Below are 15,755 nucleotides of genomic sequence, written 5' to 3'. Positions count from 1 at the left end.
GGCATCGTTCTAGGTCGGGATGGGTTGGCCCAGAACGGTATCACCCCTCCCCCCGGCACGGAGCGCCCGCCCCACGCGACCGGCCCGGCCCGGCCCGAGGCCTGCGTCCCCGCCCCCGTGCGTGCCGGCGCTTCCGGCTGGGGACGTGGCTCGGCGCCGCCATCTTGTGGGGCCGCTGGAGGGAGTCGTGGCGGCTGCTGCTCAGGCAGCAGGAGACCGAGCGCGCCGGGCCGTACTGCCGCTCCGCCGCCATGGTAAGTGCCGGCCAGTGGCGGGCGCGGAGTGTCTGGGGCAGCTGGGCCGTGGGGCACGCGAGGGAGGGGGGCCCCGCCCCGAAGGAAGGGTCCCTGGGCCTCTTTGTGACCCCACCTTGCCGCGGGGCCTCTCCCCTCGTCCGCTGAGTGCAGGCTCCGGGCCTGCCCCGCCTGGGAGCCTTCCCTCCGCTGTCGCTGTGGCCGTGGTTCTGAGGCTCGCCTGCGGCCTGCCCCCGGGCTGCCCCAAGCTGCGGTGGTGGCTGTCCGCGGGGCAGCCAGCGATGCCCCACGAGCCCGTCGCACGGAGCTGGGACGCGTCGCCCCGCTTGCCCCTAAGGCTGGTTCTCAGAGGAAAACGGGAACTGGGTACACCGGTGCCCTCTTGCAAAGCAGCCAGCCCCAATACCACAGACTTTTGGCACGTTGCTTCACGTTCTGCATTGTGCAGACCTCCGCTCCCATTCTTGATCGCACAGGATGTCTTCAGCAATTATAGCAGCTGCTTGGGAAGCAAAGGAAATTACTGTAGGTTGGATCTGAGTGTAATTTGACGGCTGAGAGCAAGGCGGATAAATGTCCAGTAACTGTTCTGCGGCTCAGAGTTTGCACAGTTGGAGCACAAGGTTTCAAGTCAGGACTCTTACAGTCTGCTTCCTATTTTTGTTCCTCTAGTTGACATGCTATTTGGTCTCTGTGTATGCGTTTCTCCGCCTATAAACAGAGGCTGATTATACTGATGCAAAAGTGGAGCGTTCGTCTTTGTGTAGCAGTTTGGTTTCAAAGATGAAAAGTGCTACAGAAATGCAAAATATGATGATATTGCATCCTGCAACACACAAGATAAAAAGATTGTGTGTATAATAGATATGTATATAAGAAGACAACAGTACATACATTTGATTAAGATTGGCTGTTTGAATTACAGCATTATCATAATGCTTTTTTAAAAGTAGTTTCTAGACCATACTGTTAACATTAAAAACCCTGTGATGCAGTATTATCTCAGTTTTAGGCATGTAAAAGTTGAGACGCAGACCATTTAAGTGGTCTGCCCAAAACACATGAATCAATGACAGGACTGGGAAAAGAATTCAGGTTGTGCTTATTATTGTTGTGGCCTCAGGTTCCTGCACTTGCTTTGGTTTTTTTATATAGTCCATAGCCAAGATTTTCAAAAGTAAACACTGACTTTGAGTGTCTACCTGGAGGTACCTTACTTTCAGACAGTGGTTACTTTACACTTTCTGAAAATCAGGTTCCTTTACAAGTCTCAAGTTTGGCAGGCAGAATTACTAGTCCCATAGTTTAATATTGGTCCAGAGTGTGTACAAACAGCTAAGTGCAGCTATTCAAATTGAAACCCATTTTGCTTCATTCCAGGGATACTGATACTTTATTTTATGAATTCAGGTATTGTAATTGTCTGTATTGTAAAGAGGCTAGTGTGGCTCCTAATTGCAGTAAATTACATTAGACTCTCCTTTCTTTGCAGTGCCATGGCTTATACACAATTTCAGTAATGTGGTTTTTGAGATCACATTATGCTGATACTACTCAGTAAATTAGTAAATGGGTTTAAAACAGTTTCATACTATGTTGAAATAACTTGGAACTACCCAGAGGAAAGATTTTTTGATTGCAACATGTTAAATGACAGGAAAATTTGACAGGTCACAACAATGTTGTAAGTAAAGTGCAACCAGAGATAATTTACACAAAAGGACTGCTTAATTTAAAACAACATGTAACTTTTGGGATTGCTCCTTTTGAATAATTGTTCTTCCTTCAACCTATTGTTGTGGTCCTTGACTTTACTGGGAAAACTACTTGTGTTATGTGAGCCGCACACACGCAAAAGTATAATGCATCAAAATCAAGTGCTGAATAACTTAATCACAGTTTCAGGTTCATAGCTGATATTATCAGCTTGTTTCTAATCAAGTATGTGATGTTTGAACATTAGTTGGATATAATTCTTCACTGTTCACGTTTCGCAGCTCCTTCAATGAAGAATTGCTTTGTTTATAATCTTTTATTGCTGGGGAAATACTTCACTTAATTTAGTGAAACTAAGAAAAATATACTTTTAAAACAAGCGCCAAACCAAGAAAAACTATTTTTTGTTGTGTAGTAGAATAAGGTTTTTAAGTGCCTTTAAAATGAGTTATCGCTTGCTTTCACAAGTTAGTAGTCTAAAAAGAATTGCTATGACAGGTTGATAATTTCTTACTTTTTTTTAATGTAATGTGTGTACCATGTGCTGTCCATCCAGGAGGTACTCTCTGTAATAAAATTGTCAATTAATAAATGGATCTATCCTTTTTAAGATCTAGTTGACTAGTCAAGTTATAGGTTTGCAGCATTAGTTAAATCTAATGAAATAAATCCAAACAACTGAAGCTGGTGTTTGTGAATGTATTCTGTAGTTTGTTACAAGATTTTCAAGCTGTCATACGCAGTAGTTCAGCATAGCTTTGCTTATAGAGAGGACTTTCTTGATATACTTGCTCTGTTGGCCTTAGATTACTCTCATCACTGTGATAGTTAATATAGTAAAACAGTATTTTTATACTTTGGCTCCTTCCACAGTGGAAACTGAGGATGCTGTTACCTTTCTTGAGTCTTCTTTATTGACATGTTACTCAGTGCTTAACAGGCCAACGTCCAAAGCCCAGAAAAAGTCCACCATGTGACTGAACAGTGGAATATGCTCAAACCTGACTCATGTGCCCTTTTCACAGTCCTAGACTCCATTCTGTTTGGATTATCAATGATTAGGATGGAGCAATGACACATCCTTATTCTTTGCTTCCTAAGTGGTAGTTCTTGACTGAGACAGTGTCAGTTGCAGGATCTGTGATGCCTTATAAACTGTACAGTAATTTGTGACCACTGCCTTAGATAAACTGGACAGCCATTTAATGTTAAGTTTAAAGGCCTTTTTAGAATATTAAGTCTGTCTTTATTGTAATATGACTTTGTGTGTTTACTGTCTCGTTCAAGTGATAGAGTTCTAGGAAAATTAAAGACTGTAAGCTTTTTACTATTACAATCCTATTATTGCTTTCTATTTTCAATCCTCTACTTCATCTGGTGGTAGATTGCTTTTCCACAAAGCCTGCTGGTGCATCATACAAAACTGCCCCTTTAAGGAGGGGCATTACATGTGGGTGATGCAGTAGGTACACTTGGTACATCTGGACTGTCCAGTGCCAAGCTTTGTGTGCCTATTAGGCAATGGCAGGAGCCCGAGACTCACTTCTAACTTGTCCATGTCATGGACTTGTATTGCTCTCTGACTTGTTGGACTAATATAAGGCTATTATTGCCTGGATGGGATTTAATCAGTTTCATCAAGGCATCTAAATATTATTTCCAGCTATGAGTTGCTTGTGCAATGTGTGGTTATGAACCTATTTGGCACAGAGTCTGAAATTTGCCCGTATTTGATAGTTGCTGTATTTGCTTAACTACCAAAGAGTTTGAAATAAAGAAGCAAAGGTTGAATCTTTGGCATAGAAGTCAGATTCCATGGAAGTCTCACTAACAATTCAGTTAAGAAGTTAAGGTAATCTTTTTCCAGTAGACAGAAATTGGTAGAAAGCTGAAATATTCTGATAAAGCCTTAAGAAATAAATTGGCAACTGTCTCACTACTTTTGAGTTGTCATCAGTGTGATAACATGTATGAAAAGCCTAAGAAACGCTCAGTGAACAGTAATTTTTAGTATATTATTAATTGATGACACATTTATGCTGATTTTTTTTAAAAACATTCCCTCATTTATTATTAATGTTCATGTTAAAATAATTTCACATTACTTTTTGGTATCTTTGCCTTTGCATTACTTCTTGTGTGTTACTTAGTTTGGACAGTAAAATTTAACTTCAGTTTCATTGTACTATTCAGAGCTCCCTGTTCGCTTTGTTGTTGAAGTGTTCCAGTGTGGCTTTCCAGTACCATTTGAGAATATCATTTAAAAAAAAATCAGTGAAAAGAATCTTTCAAAGAAGTGTAATTAAATCATTTCCTTGGATGGTAGATATCATAAAACTCTTACTCTTTTCCTCAAAGAGTAAATATTGGGCTTCAGCTCCATACATGTCACTTTAAAACAAGCTAATCTGGGAAAAGGAGCAGCATTTTAATAATGTCTGAAGCACTGCAGAAGATTCATGTTTTAGTAGCTCTTTTCTGACAGTTGCCCTGCCTGTTGACAAGTGAATTATTGGTAAGATCACTGACAACAATGTTAATGGAATATGTAATTTATTTTGTTATTCTAGCAAATAGCATTTGAGGTCCTTTTGTGTGTGCTTTAGAACGCTTTTGAGATTTTACTGCACTGTACCTCTGTCCTAAAACTTGTTGTGAAATCGGGTTGGTTAGCTATGTCAACTCTAGCCAGAATGACATGAATTAGTTGGATGTGGGGAATGGGCGTTACCTCTGAAAGCAGAAGCGCGTTCTCTCCTGAAAGGGTTCTGTTTTCCTTGCAAAGAGGAAGCAGGGATGAAAATATACATGTTCATATAAATATTTTTGTTTAACACTAAGTACGCTAGACACTAGACAGATGAGTGTGAATTTAAGGTCTGATTTTCACTTATGCAGACAGTGAACATTATTTCAAACATTTTGTGAGACTGTCTAGCCTCAGAAAATGTGTGTGATGAATGAAACTAATCAATGTTTGTATTCCTCTTAGGTACTCTTGGCGGCAGCTGTCTGCACAAAGGCAGGGAAGGCCATAGTTTCCCGGCAGTTTGTGGAGATGACACGAACCCGCATTGAGGGGCTCCTGGCAGCCTTCCCCAAACTTATGAACACTGGAAAGCAACACACATTTGTGGAGACAGAGAGTGTGCGATATGTATATCAGCCAATGGAGAAGCTGTATATGGTACTGATCACCACCAAAAATAGCAATATCCTAGAAGACCTAGAAACACTCCGGCTCTTCTCTAGAGTGGTAAGGACTTTATTCCAAGCTAGCTCAATACACAGTTCAGATGATGATGTCCTAAATGAATGATGTTATAAAGGGATGTATCAGAGAGCTATTACAGCTATAACCAATGTCTCATAACAGAATCTGATCTATGACCCATAGTGACCTGTAGGTAGTCATTGAGTCTGATCCTTAAGTTTCTACTCTTCCTTCAGCTGAGGCCTTTTTAGAGGAAATGGCTGTCTTAGAGATAATCTAAGAGATTTAAACCAGAACAGCCCAATCTTTCAGTAAATTAAGTATTTAACTAGTATGTAGTACTATAAACAAGACCTCAGTACTACTTGTACAAAATAACTAGAATAGATTCAATTTGTGTGCACTTAGTATAGTAGATTGTTACAGCAGGATTACTGTCTGCAAATGTATTCATAGTATTGTCTGTATGAAGTTTTATCATTTCTTTTTGTGTCAGCCAAATATATCTTGGAAACTCCAGGAAATCACAGCTTAATATCTGCTGCCTGTTACAATGTACCTGAAATAAAATGTCGCATTTCAGTTGTCTTAAAAATGCATGCTTTAATAGTGATGCTCTTTCTCCTTATTAACCCTAGAAAAAAGCAATGACTGGTTAATGGTTTTAAAAAAAGGTAGTTTTGGGGTGGCATTTTGGCTCCAGCTGAGGCTGGGAGAGTTACAGAAGAGGTGATTTTAGTTGAAACTAACCCCAGTGCAGAGTCTACATGAAGCCTCAGCACCACTTAAGTCTCACTTGCTGAAAATAGAATGTAAGTACTGCACAGGCATTCTGCTAAATCTGTTATCACGGAGCGTGAGGGAGTCACTGTGACCAGCAGGTAGAAGGTTTATTAGGGGACAGGGAAACAGCATAGGACAGACTTTTCAGCACAGAAACCAGAAGCAGTCAGTACAATACATCTTGGAGAGAGGGGGCCCAGGGCTCGGGCCCAGGGCCTTGGCCCTCCCCGCTTCCTCTTCAGCCATCCTCCTGCCTTTGTCTTGCTTCCTCACAAAAGGTGACACCTGGCTGGAGCCTCTCCAAGGCTCAGGTTAGGCAGGGCTTGGCTATTGTGTGCCCATGAGACACTGTCACAGACAAAACTCCCAAAACCAACCAGGTACTGGTGCAGTGCCCAGGGAAACTGAGGTGCACCCGCACACAGGGTTAGCACAGGGCAGCAGGAAACACATGCAACATAGCAAGGAGAATAAAATTCGTAAAGCCCACACTTTGTCACACTTGTGCATGGGGTGCGTTCACTTTGTACATGTGGTGGGAGGATTAACTCAGATAGTCCTCTTCCTCTGTGGAGACTTCTTATTTATTTATTCTCCCTAACCAGATTCCTGAATATTGCCGAGCTCTGGAGGAGAACGAGATCTCTGAGCACTGCTTTGACCTAATTTTTGCCTTTGATGAAATTGTTGCTCTGGGCTACCGTGAGAATGTAAACCTGGCACAAATTCGGACCTTCACAGAGATGGACTCACATGAAGAGAAGGTGTTTCGAGCAGTCAGAGAGGTGGGGCAGAGGCATTCCATGTCTTAGTAGTTTGAAACTAAATTGCTGCATTTTGTACTGTGAGGTTGCTGCTGTTCCAGGTTTCATCATAACTCAGGATCAAGTTTATTTTAAAATTTTGTAAACAGCCTGTCCTGCCTTCATTTCTTCTTTCTCTCATTATACTTGATGAATGGAATAGATCAAAGTCTTAAAGACCTAGTCAGTCTGTATTTCTTCCTGTAGACTCAAGAGCGTGAGGCGAAGGCTGAAATGCGACGAAAAGCCAAGGAGTTGCAGCAGGCCCGAAGAGATGCAGAGAGGCAGGGCAAAAAAGCACCAGGCTTTGGTGGATTTGGCAGTTCGGCTGTGTCTGGGGGCACAACTGCAGCCATGATCACGGAGACCATTATTGAAACAGAGAAGCCCAAAGTGGCACCAGCACCATCCAGGTATGAAACTAGTTCAGTTAAATTAGAGCCCTGCTATGGTACTACCGTATAGCCCTGCCACAGGACTGGGGCCCAACAGTAGCTGTTGCTACAATAGCGGGAGCAGGATTAAAATGATCTGCTACAGGGCTTTAAGGTAGAGTGCATTCATGAGCAAGAGAAAAGTCGCTGAGTGCTGTTTGTTAAAATGACAGACTGCAGTTTTAGTTCATCTTGCTGATTTAACTGCTTTGCTAGACAAGTGAAATTAAATGACACAGAAGGATGCTCAAAAAATACACACTGCGTGAGGGGGTACCCATGGACAATGTGTGCTAGTGTGCTCTACTACCTTGTGCATATGTTAGTTTCTTCTTCTAGCTACATTAGAGAGCTTCTCTACCATCTAATACCTGCATTTTGGATGTTTTGAGCTTTCACTTTACTGCATGATTCTGCACGTTTGCATCTTTCTAGTTATCATGGTGCATCTATGCATGCAGCTGCTGAGTGGAATAAAGATGCCGGGTGCTCCCACTAGGTTGTTCTAAGCAGTATTGAGAACTTCTGAACTTTTATGGCCCTGTACTTGTTGTTCTAACAATCTGAATTGCTGCCCATAGCCACCATGTGCTCCCTTGACTGCCCGTTTTATTTGTCAGAGTTCTTGTGGTGCTCATCACTACAAGTGATCTTTTGATGGGATTGAACTATTGGTAAGATCACTGAAGACAATGTTAGTGAAATATGTAATTTATTTTGTTATTCTACAGTATCTATGTACTTCATGTACATTAATGAAGTCTGATAGGTCTGCAGGACAGGAAAGGATGCTTTGTCTCCATTTTACAGATGAGGAACTGAGGTGTGGGTTAAATGATTTGTCGAAGGTCACAGAGGAATTGGTAGGGCTGGCAACAGAATCCAGATTTCCTAAATCCCAGTTCAGTATTTTACTCTTTCTCTTTTCAACTTGCTTTGAAAAAAGTGAAAGCTGTGATGTGGGCATGATCCAGTTTGTAATGTGAAACAATCGCTGAAAGGTGATATCTGCTGCTATAGTTGTCTGATGGGTGCTCAAGTTCTTCTTCTTTAGACCATCAGGTCCCAGTAAGGCTTTGAAGCTTGGAGCTAAGGGGAAGGAGGTGGACAACTTTGTGGACAAGCTGAAATCAGAAGGAGAAAATATCATGACCTCTTCTGTAGGCAAGCGTTCCTCAGAGGCAGCCAAGGTTCTCACTGCACCTGTTAACATGGAGAGGTAGGTATTGTCCTGGGATGTAAGAGGGATGCTATTTTCAGTTTAAATGCAGATTCCATTTATGGCTTCTAGATATGTCAGTTCTCTTCACTTTGTGGTATTAAATAGATCTATGCATTGGTTAAATTTTTCAAGAGAATCTGGATTTATTTAGGCTAAGTCCCATTTTCAAAAATAACTTAGGTCGTTAGGCACTCAAGTCTCATTGAAAATCATTGGGACTCATGCATTTAAGTCATTTAGGTGATTTGGAAATTTCACTCTTCTGAATTTTTATTCAGCCTAATTATTCTTTCTCCCAGTTCTCTTATTTTTGGGTGTCAGGATCCTTTAGATACTTTGAAACAGTTTCCATCTTTCAACTTCCTGCCCCATCATGTGCTCTTAGCTGAGTAGTACAGTATTTTTAATAATTCTTCATACTTCTATTCTTCTGACTCCTTAACTGTTTTTGTTGCTTTTATTGAGAACATATTAATTTGTCATCAGATATCAAGTGTAAGGGTAACTGGATCAGAAGTCGTCTTTCTCTGCTCTGAGTGTTGGAATCTTGAAGAGTTCCTGACTAATTGCCAGTTGGAGTACATGTGTGCAATACTCCTGTTTTTCATGTTGGAGCATAGAGCTGTTTGCTGCCATTCGAGACAGCAATATACAAATTTTATGAGATTAAGTGAAAAACATTACTAGGGCTGTGTCTACACTAGCTCCCTACACTTTGAAGGGAGCATAGTAAGTAGGGTTTTGGGAGATTAAGTGCTGCATTGCATATGCAGCACTTCATTAAGTTAACACCCCCCGGGCGCACGGCAACTTTGAAGGGCTGGCTTACGTGTAGCCACGGCTAACCCACTGGTACTTCGAAGTGCTTGGGCAACTTGGAAGTCCCTTTACTGCACTTCAAAGTTGCCCAGGCACTTCAAAGTATCGGTGGGTTAGCCATGGCTACACGTGAGTTGGCACTTCGAAGTTTAACACCTCAAAGTTGCCGCAGGGGAGAATTCGCTTATTGAAGTGCTGCATATGTATGCACTGCAGCACTTCATTAATAATCTCCTGACACCCTACTTACCATGCTCTGTTTGAAGTAGGGAGCTAGTGTAAACACAGTCTAGGAGTGCCACCCTTTAAGGGCAGTTTTCATATTGGCTATGTATCTTCTATTTTGTACTGAATAAAATAGTTTGGCCATGCACTACATAAACTCACATTGTCTTTTTGAAGCACCAAAGTTGTCCATTTGTTTTTAAGGTTAAAATGTAGACTTTCTCAATAGTTAGCTCTTTCTTTTGAAAACTGCCCAAGCTTTCTGCAAAAGAAGAGACAGGGTTCTGCATTTTGGTGTCTCATCTGTTCCAGGTTTGTACCATACACAGATGATTCTAGTGTCGTCTTTGTGAACCTGTTTAGAGCCAGATGAGCATGTTTCTATAATACTGTTCTGCATGACTCTGCTCTGGGTCATTCTTTTTTTGACAACACTGTCTTGGGCACTCTTTTAAAAACTTGCTTGTCCCTGTCAGATCTTAAAGGGAAGAAACAACTACAGGTTGAACCTCTCTATTCTGGCATCCTCAGGAGCTGCTGACTGGTGCCAGACCAGAGAATTTGGTGAATCACAGGAGGCTAATGTTGTCTAGTAGCATTACCAACACTTCTTCCGCTGATTACTGGGCTCTAAGAAGACATTTAGGATTAAATTAGAACTAAATAACAGCACAGAATGCTGAGAGCCAGGACTGGTGGCTGTAAACAGCCTTTAAGGGACCATGAGATACTTGGCCACACCCATGATGAGTAGACATCATGGGGACATAAAATCATACTGGACTATGGATTTTGGCGGACCAGAGTACTGGATTAGAGTATTAACCTGTATCTTGCCTGTCAAACCACCACATTTGGTATGTATTGGACTCTCTCTTCTCTGCAGTGTGCATATGAAAATTGAGGAGAAGATATCCTTGACTTGTGGCCGTGATGGTGGGCTGCAGAACATGGAGCTGCATGGCATGATTATGCTGAGGATCTTAGATGAAAAGTTTTCCCGGATTCGCATCCATGTAGAAAATGAAGACAAGAAGGGGGTACAGCTACAGGTAAGGCTGGCTGACGTCTGTCTTCTGTACATGCATCTGTCGTGGATTATAGCAGTACTGTCCTGTATATTGTTATCCAAGTTCTTCCCTAGATACAGCTGAAAATGGCAGAGTTACAGTAAATGTAAGTACAGCACAAATAAAGAAAATCTCTTGTTTAGAAGACTTGAGTTAATTTGAAAATCGTTTCTTACACTTCTCATGGTCCCACAGACTTCTGTATCCCATGATGCACGTTGACAAAATTTGATGTCACCTGGTGTTTGCAGCAGTTCCAGTGTGTTGCTTGACACTGTTACATTGACAGTTTCCCGTGTAAAGAAGAGAGTGTTTGAACTGAATTACTCTCAGCAGATGATGAACAATGTAGTCAGCCAGAAGACAGCTTATTCTCCCAGTTACTTTTGTTGTTGTCATTGCTCTTAATATCAGAAACGGTCTCTAGAACCACCGCTTTTAGCCTACAGTCAATGTCGCAAACTCAGGAGACTGTCACGTGTTCAACCTTTTTCTCCATGTGCTTGCTGAGCCCTGAAAACTTCCCCGCTTTATATGCTGTTGACCATGGCACAGAGCCTTACCACTAGGTAGTGCTGCTGCTTAGTTGGTCAGACGACCTTGTATATAGTGATGGAAATTCTTAATACCTTTCCAGGGACCAAGAATTCTTCCTTAATACTCGACCACCTCTTGCTCCAAGAAGAGTCAGATGGTGATAGCAGCTCCTCTCCCTCCAATGTAACTTTAGATGCTAATCTGCTTTGCTGAAGTAGCCGTTTGTGTTTATTGATATAGTATAACACCACTTGGATTTTAAAAAATGTAATTTTTTCCCCCTTTAGATGATTTAATTTTTTCATTTCTCTCAATTTGGTTGAGGAAAACAGTTTTACTGGTTTCTAGACTGTTGCACCCCGTAGTAGAAGGCTACAACACAGCAGGTTGCTGTTCTTTTTATTTGCTTAAAAATAAATTTCAAATTGAATTTAAGTGGAAATATTCCTGCAATTCTCAAGCTTCATTAAAACTTTATAAAAAAACTGAGGCTGACATTTAGGTTTTCTGCCAGAATCCCTTTTAAAAGGAAAGGATTGGAGGTGAAGGGAAGCTGGCCAAATGAAACTTTTTGGTAAACAGGCATTCTGCTCCTTTGAGTGAACTGTGGATTGCCAAGTAACTGTGATCCTGTAGCACTTTGAAATCAGCAATTTTCCCTGGCAAAGGTATTCATGTGCCATTAGGAGCAACTTGCCAGAAACAGTATTACCCAGACACATTTGTGCTCTATATTGAGTTAAAATTAAAGCAGTGATGAACAGCTTACCCAGCCTGAGAGTTCCAATCTCCTTCTTTTCAGACTCACCCAAATGTGGACAAGAAACTTTTTACTGCTGAATCCCTGATTGGCTTGAAGAACCCAGAGAAATCATTCCCTATTAACAGTGACGTGGGGGTACTGAAATGGAGGTTGCAGACCACAGAAGAGTCTTTCATTCCACTGACAAGTGAGTGCGAGTTTGCGTGTGGCATTCTTCAGATGAGATGCTGGTGCCTGTGCTGAAGAAGCTGTGATTGGCTGTCTTTTCCTCTCCCAAGACCAATTGGGAACAGCAGGCTCTGCCTTGAGTAGAATGTTTTACTCGGATATTATGCAAGGAATAACATGATTTTAGTCCCTCTTCCCTCTGACAAATGCTTTAGCCAGTTAGTGGCTATTTTCAGTAATGCTAGACAATATGTATGTTGCTCTGCAATCGCTCAGGTGGGTTGGCAGCTCTGGGATGTGATTGGTATTGATGACTATTCCTCATTCATTTAGTGCTGTCATGCATTTCTCTTAAGTATGCCTTTCTCAAGAGCCCTATCCCTGTTCAACCCTTCCCTCAGCCCAGCCTTTTCTCTGCCACCTGCCCCCAAGTGTGCCCCACCCCTTGTCCCCCTCCTCTCCCAGCATTTCTTGAGCCCTTTGAATAGGCTGATTCCCATCCTACCCTTTCCCTTTCCTCCCAGAACTTGAATGTGGCAAATCAGCAGATTAACTGTGTTCAAGCTCTGGGAGAGAAGGGAAGGAGTGGGGACGGGATGTGAATCAGCTGATTCCTGGCTCTCCAGAAGTGCTGGGAAGGAGGGAGATAGAAAAGTTGGTAAGTGTAGGGACCCAACTGTGTGGGAGAAGTGGGAGAGGGGGATGCGCAGACCACATTTGGAACCCCCGGAGGCTGCAGGTTGCTCACCGCTTTTGTAAAACAAGGTCACAATGTGCATTTTTGTGCCCATAGTTAACTGCTGGCCGTCAGAAAGCGGGAATGGTTGTGACGTTAACATTGAATATGAGCTGCAAGAGGAGAGTCTAGAACTGAATGACGTTGTCATCACAATCCCATTGCCGTAAGTAGGATTTGGGGATCAAGCTGTGCTTAGCAAGCACCTGTAGGTATCCTGCAGGATCTTTCCCTGTCGAGCAATTATGGAAGCGGTGGAATTTATGTGAACAGTGTGTTTCTGCTGCAGATCTAGTGCTGTTTTGTTTCCCCATCTGAGAAGCCGACTTACCCTTTTTTAGACTGGCTGTTCTCCTTCCTTTCCTTTCTCACCCATGCTGAGGCCCCTAACACATTCATGATCCATTGTAGTTACTTTTGTGGTAATGGGATTTTAAAATAGTAAATTCCATGATTTCAGCTATTTAAATCTGAAATTTCAGGTTGTCATAATTGTAGGGCTCCTGATCCAAAAAGGAGGTCAGAAGTGAGGTACTTCTACCCCTCTGTATTGCTGCTGAACACAGAGTCACCATCGTCAGCTGCACAGAAGTAAGGATGGTATTGCCACCCTCTCTTCTGTGCTTGTGCCTGCAGAGCTGGGACTTCAGTTAGCAGCCTCCAGTGTCCAGCCACCCAGCTCTGAAGGTAGCAGTGCAGAAGTAAGGAAGGTGTGGCATGGTATTGCCACCCTTGTGTCTGTGCTGCTCCTGGAAGAGGCCCGGTGTACGGAGCTGCATGCCCAGCCAACAGCCCCTGATCTTTGGTTGCGTGACTCTGAAGTCAGCACAGAATGCCTTTGTGACATCCCTTTTTCCCAGGCAGTTCTCTTTGAGTCAGAACCCCTAATTGGAGAAACACTTGTCTCTCCCATGAAATGTGTATAGTATAGGATAAAAGCACACAGTATCAGATTTCACAGTCCATGATGCGTTTTTTTGTGTTCGTGAATTTGGTAGACACACACCCCATAATTCTGAGAGGGCTATCAGGTGGTAAGCTATCCCTTCTGAGGCTGTCTTTACCTGTGTTCACATGAGCTAATGTACAGCTCTGTATTGCCCTGCTGTAGGTCCAGTGTTGGTGCCCCAGTGATTGGAGAGATTGATGGGGAGTATCGCCATGATAGCAGAAGGAATCTCCTCGAGTGGTGCCTGCCAGTGATAGATGCCAAAAACAAGAGTGGCAGCCTGGAGTTCAGCATAGCTGGGCAGCCCAATGACTTCTTCCCAGTGCAAGTCTCCTTCATCTCCAAAAAGAATTTCTGCAACATACAGGTATGCCCACTCCCAACCTCATGCGTGCCCTTCTGGGGCAGAGCCCAGAAGCCTAAAGCGCTGCAGTTCTCAGAATAAGCAGTTGCAGTGCCATGCTAATTGTTTTGTGGATAGGTGCCTGGCTCTGCATTCCTAGCATCCGCTCAGCTGTGTCACTGATTTTCCTGGAGACAGTCCAGCTGTGGCTGCACTTTGCTGTCTGGTCTGCTGGACGCTCTCTTGCACTATCCTCTTCTCAGATAGTTTCTCTCCTTAATCCATCTTTTCCTGCTGGATCTTCTCCAAGAGCAGCCGTCTCATTTTGTGTTGCAGTTCCCATTCACTGCTTTTAGCCCTTGGAAGCTGCATGGAGACTTCCCTTTGTTCAGTGAAGTGCAGTCTTCCCACCCAGCACTGCTGAAAGAGTAGGGTAACAGTAATGAGGATGACTTGCAGCTGTAGCATTTTGTGTTCTGATTTCTCAGACCTCTCAAGCAGGGAGATAATGCTAGATCACCACTAAATGGGATTCCTCCAGGAAACTAAGTACTGCCTGAAGTGGTTGTGCTAAATCAGTAAGTGCACATGGCCAGATGCTCGGGGTCCATGCCGCCATCTCTTTCAGAAAAGACAAAGCAAGGTTCTAGATACCTGTGTTAAATGTTCTTCATGAGCTGGGACATTAATGCGGATATCCTGGACAAATTCCAGTTAATTCCACTCAGCTTTCCTACAATTTGCCGTGCAATTTCAGTTGGATGTGGATTACTACTTCAGTGTATCTCCTAAGAATTTGCTACATTTTTCCTCCTGAGAGGGTGACTAAAACAATCAATTTATCACGGTAGTTGAGAAGTGTGCTGGGGTGGAAGGTGGAGGATGATCACCTGAAGCAAATGAATATTCCCTTTGCCTTAGTGTGAAGGGTTGTTTGTGTGGGGTAAACAGCCACAGGACAGAGAACTACTTATCCAGCTGTCTGGTCAAACTGAGCAAGCTTCAGTGTGACCTTTCTTCACCTTGAACCTTAACCAGCATCCTTAGCTCAGTTCTGTCCAGGATGCTCTGCACAGTGTCTGGATTCTTGTCCGTGAAGGACAGCTGAAAACCAAACTCTTCTCACTCAGGATCTCAAGCTGTAGTTGACCTTGTGGCTCAGAGGTGGTGTGCCCAGCCACCCCAGCCCTTTTGTTGTCATGATATGAAATGCAAAAATCTCATTTTAATTGTGTTTTGGGGGCACAATATCACTTTTGAACTAATTTGTGTGTATTAACTCCACAGGTTACCAAAGTGACCCAGGTAGACGGAAACAGCCCCGTGAGGTTTTCCACTGAGACCACCTTCTTAGTGGACAAATATGAAATCCTGTAACGCCGCTGCAGGGAATAACAAGTGGTTTTTTTTTTTTTAAATTAAAAGACAAAAAGGCCGAAGTATATTCTGAATGTCTGGAACGTCGCAGCCCTCTCTCTGCTAGGACACACAGCTGTGTCTGCCAACCGCATTGTTCCTGGGTCACAGGCATTCTTTGGCAGAGAATCGATATGATCATATGGGGAAAGGTTGCTAATTTCTTTGGCAGATTTTACTGGACAGAAGTAAAGCACGATCTCCATTAAGAAACCCTGGCTTTGATTTTTTTTTTCCCCCCCACCCTTCCTTTCTCCCACAAAGCTGGCTACATAGCTCCATTCCCAGAATGAAATTACACCA

At 43.0% G+C, this 15,755-nt stretch overlaps 1 protein-coding gene across 1 annotated transcript; it reads left to right on the top strand.

The window, feature by feature from the left end:
- Positions 1 to 120: 120 nt before the first annotated feature.
- Positions 121 to 15,687, top strand: ARCN1 (archain 1). The gene is made up of 10 exons (XM_074976920.1): positions 121 to 254; positions 4,963 to 5,226; positions 6,573 to 6,752; positions 6,978 to 7,183; positions 8,259 to 8,423; positions 10,357 to 10,522; positions 11,880 to 12,027; positions 12,802 to 12,910; positions 13,856 to 14,060; positions 15,324 to 15,687. The coding sequence occupies exons 1-10, from the start codon at positions 252 to 254 to the stop codon at positions 15,411 to 15,413; spliced, it is 1,536 nt and encodes a 511-aa protein (XP_074833021.1). The 5' UTR covers positions 121 to 251; the 3' UTR covers positions 15,414 to 15,687.
- The last annotated feature ends 68 nt before the right edge of the window (positions 15,688 to 15,755 follow it).

The sequence above is a fragment of the Carettochelys insculpta genome, chromosome 25, assembly GCF_033958435.1.
Source record: "Carettochelys insculpta isolate YL-2023 chromosome 25, ASM3395843v1, whole genome shotgun sequence".
In the NCBI taxonomy this organism is placed as follows: Eukaryota; Metazoa; Chordata; order Testudines; family Carettochelyidae; genus Carettochelys; species Carettochelys insculpta.
Note: the sequence above shows the minus strand (reverse complement) of the source record. Positions and strands in the feature narration are given on the sequence as shown.

Coding starts and splice junctions, on each gene's coding strand:
- ARCN1 (XM_074976920.1), top strand. Junction 6,753..6,977: donor TGTTTCGAGCAGTCAGAGAG/GTGGGGCAGAGG, acceptor TTCTTCCTGTAG/ACTCAAGAGCGTGAGGCGAA. Junction 12,028..12,801: donor GTCTTTCATTCCACTGACAA/GTGAGTGCGAGT, acceptor TTGTGCCCATAG/TTAACTGCTGGCCGTCAGAA.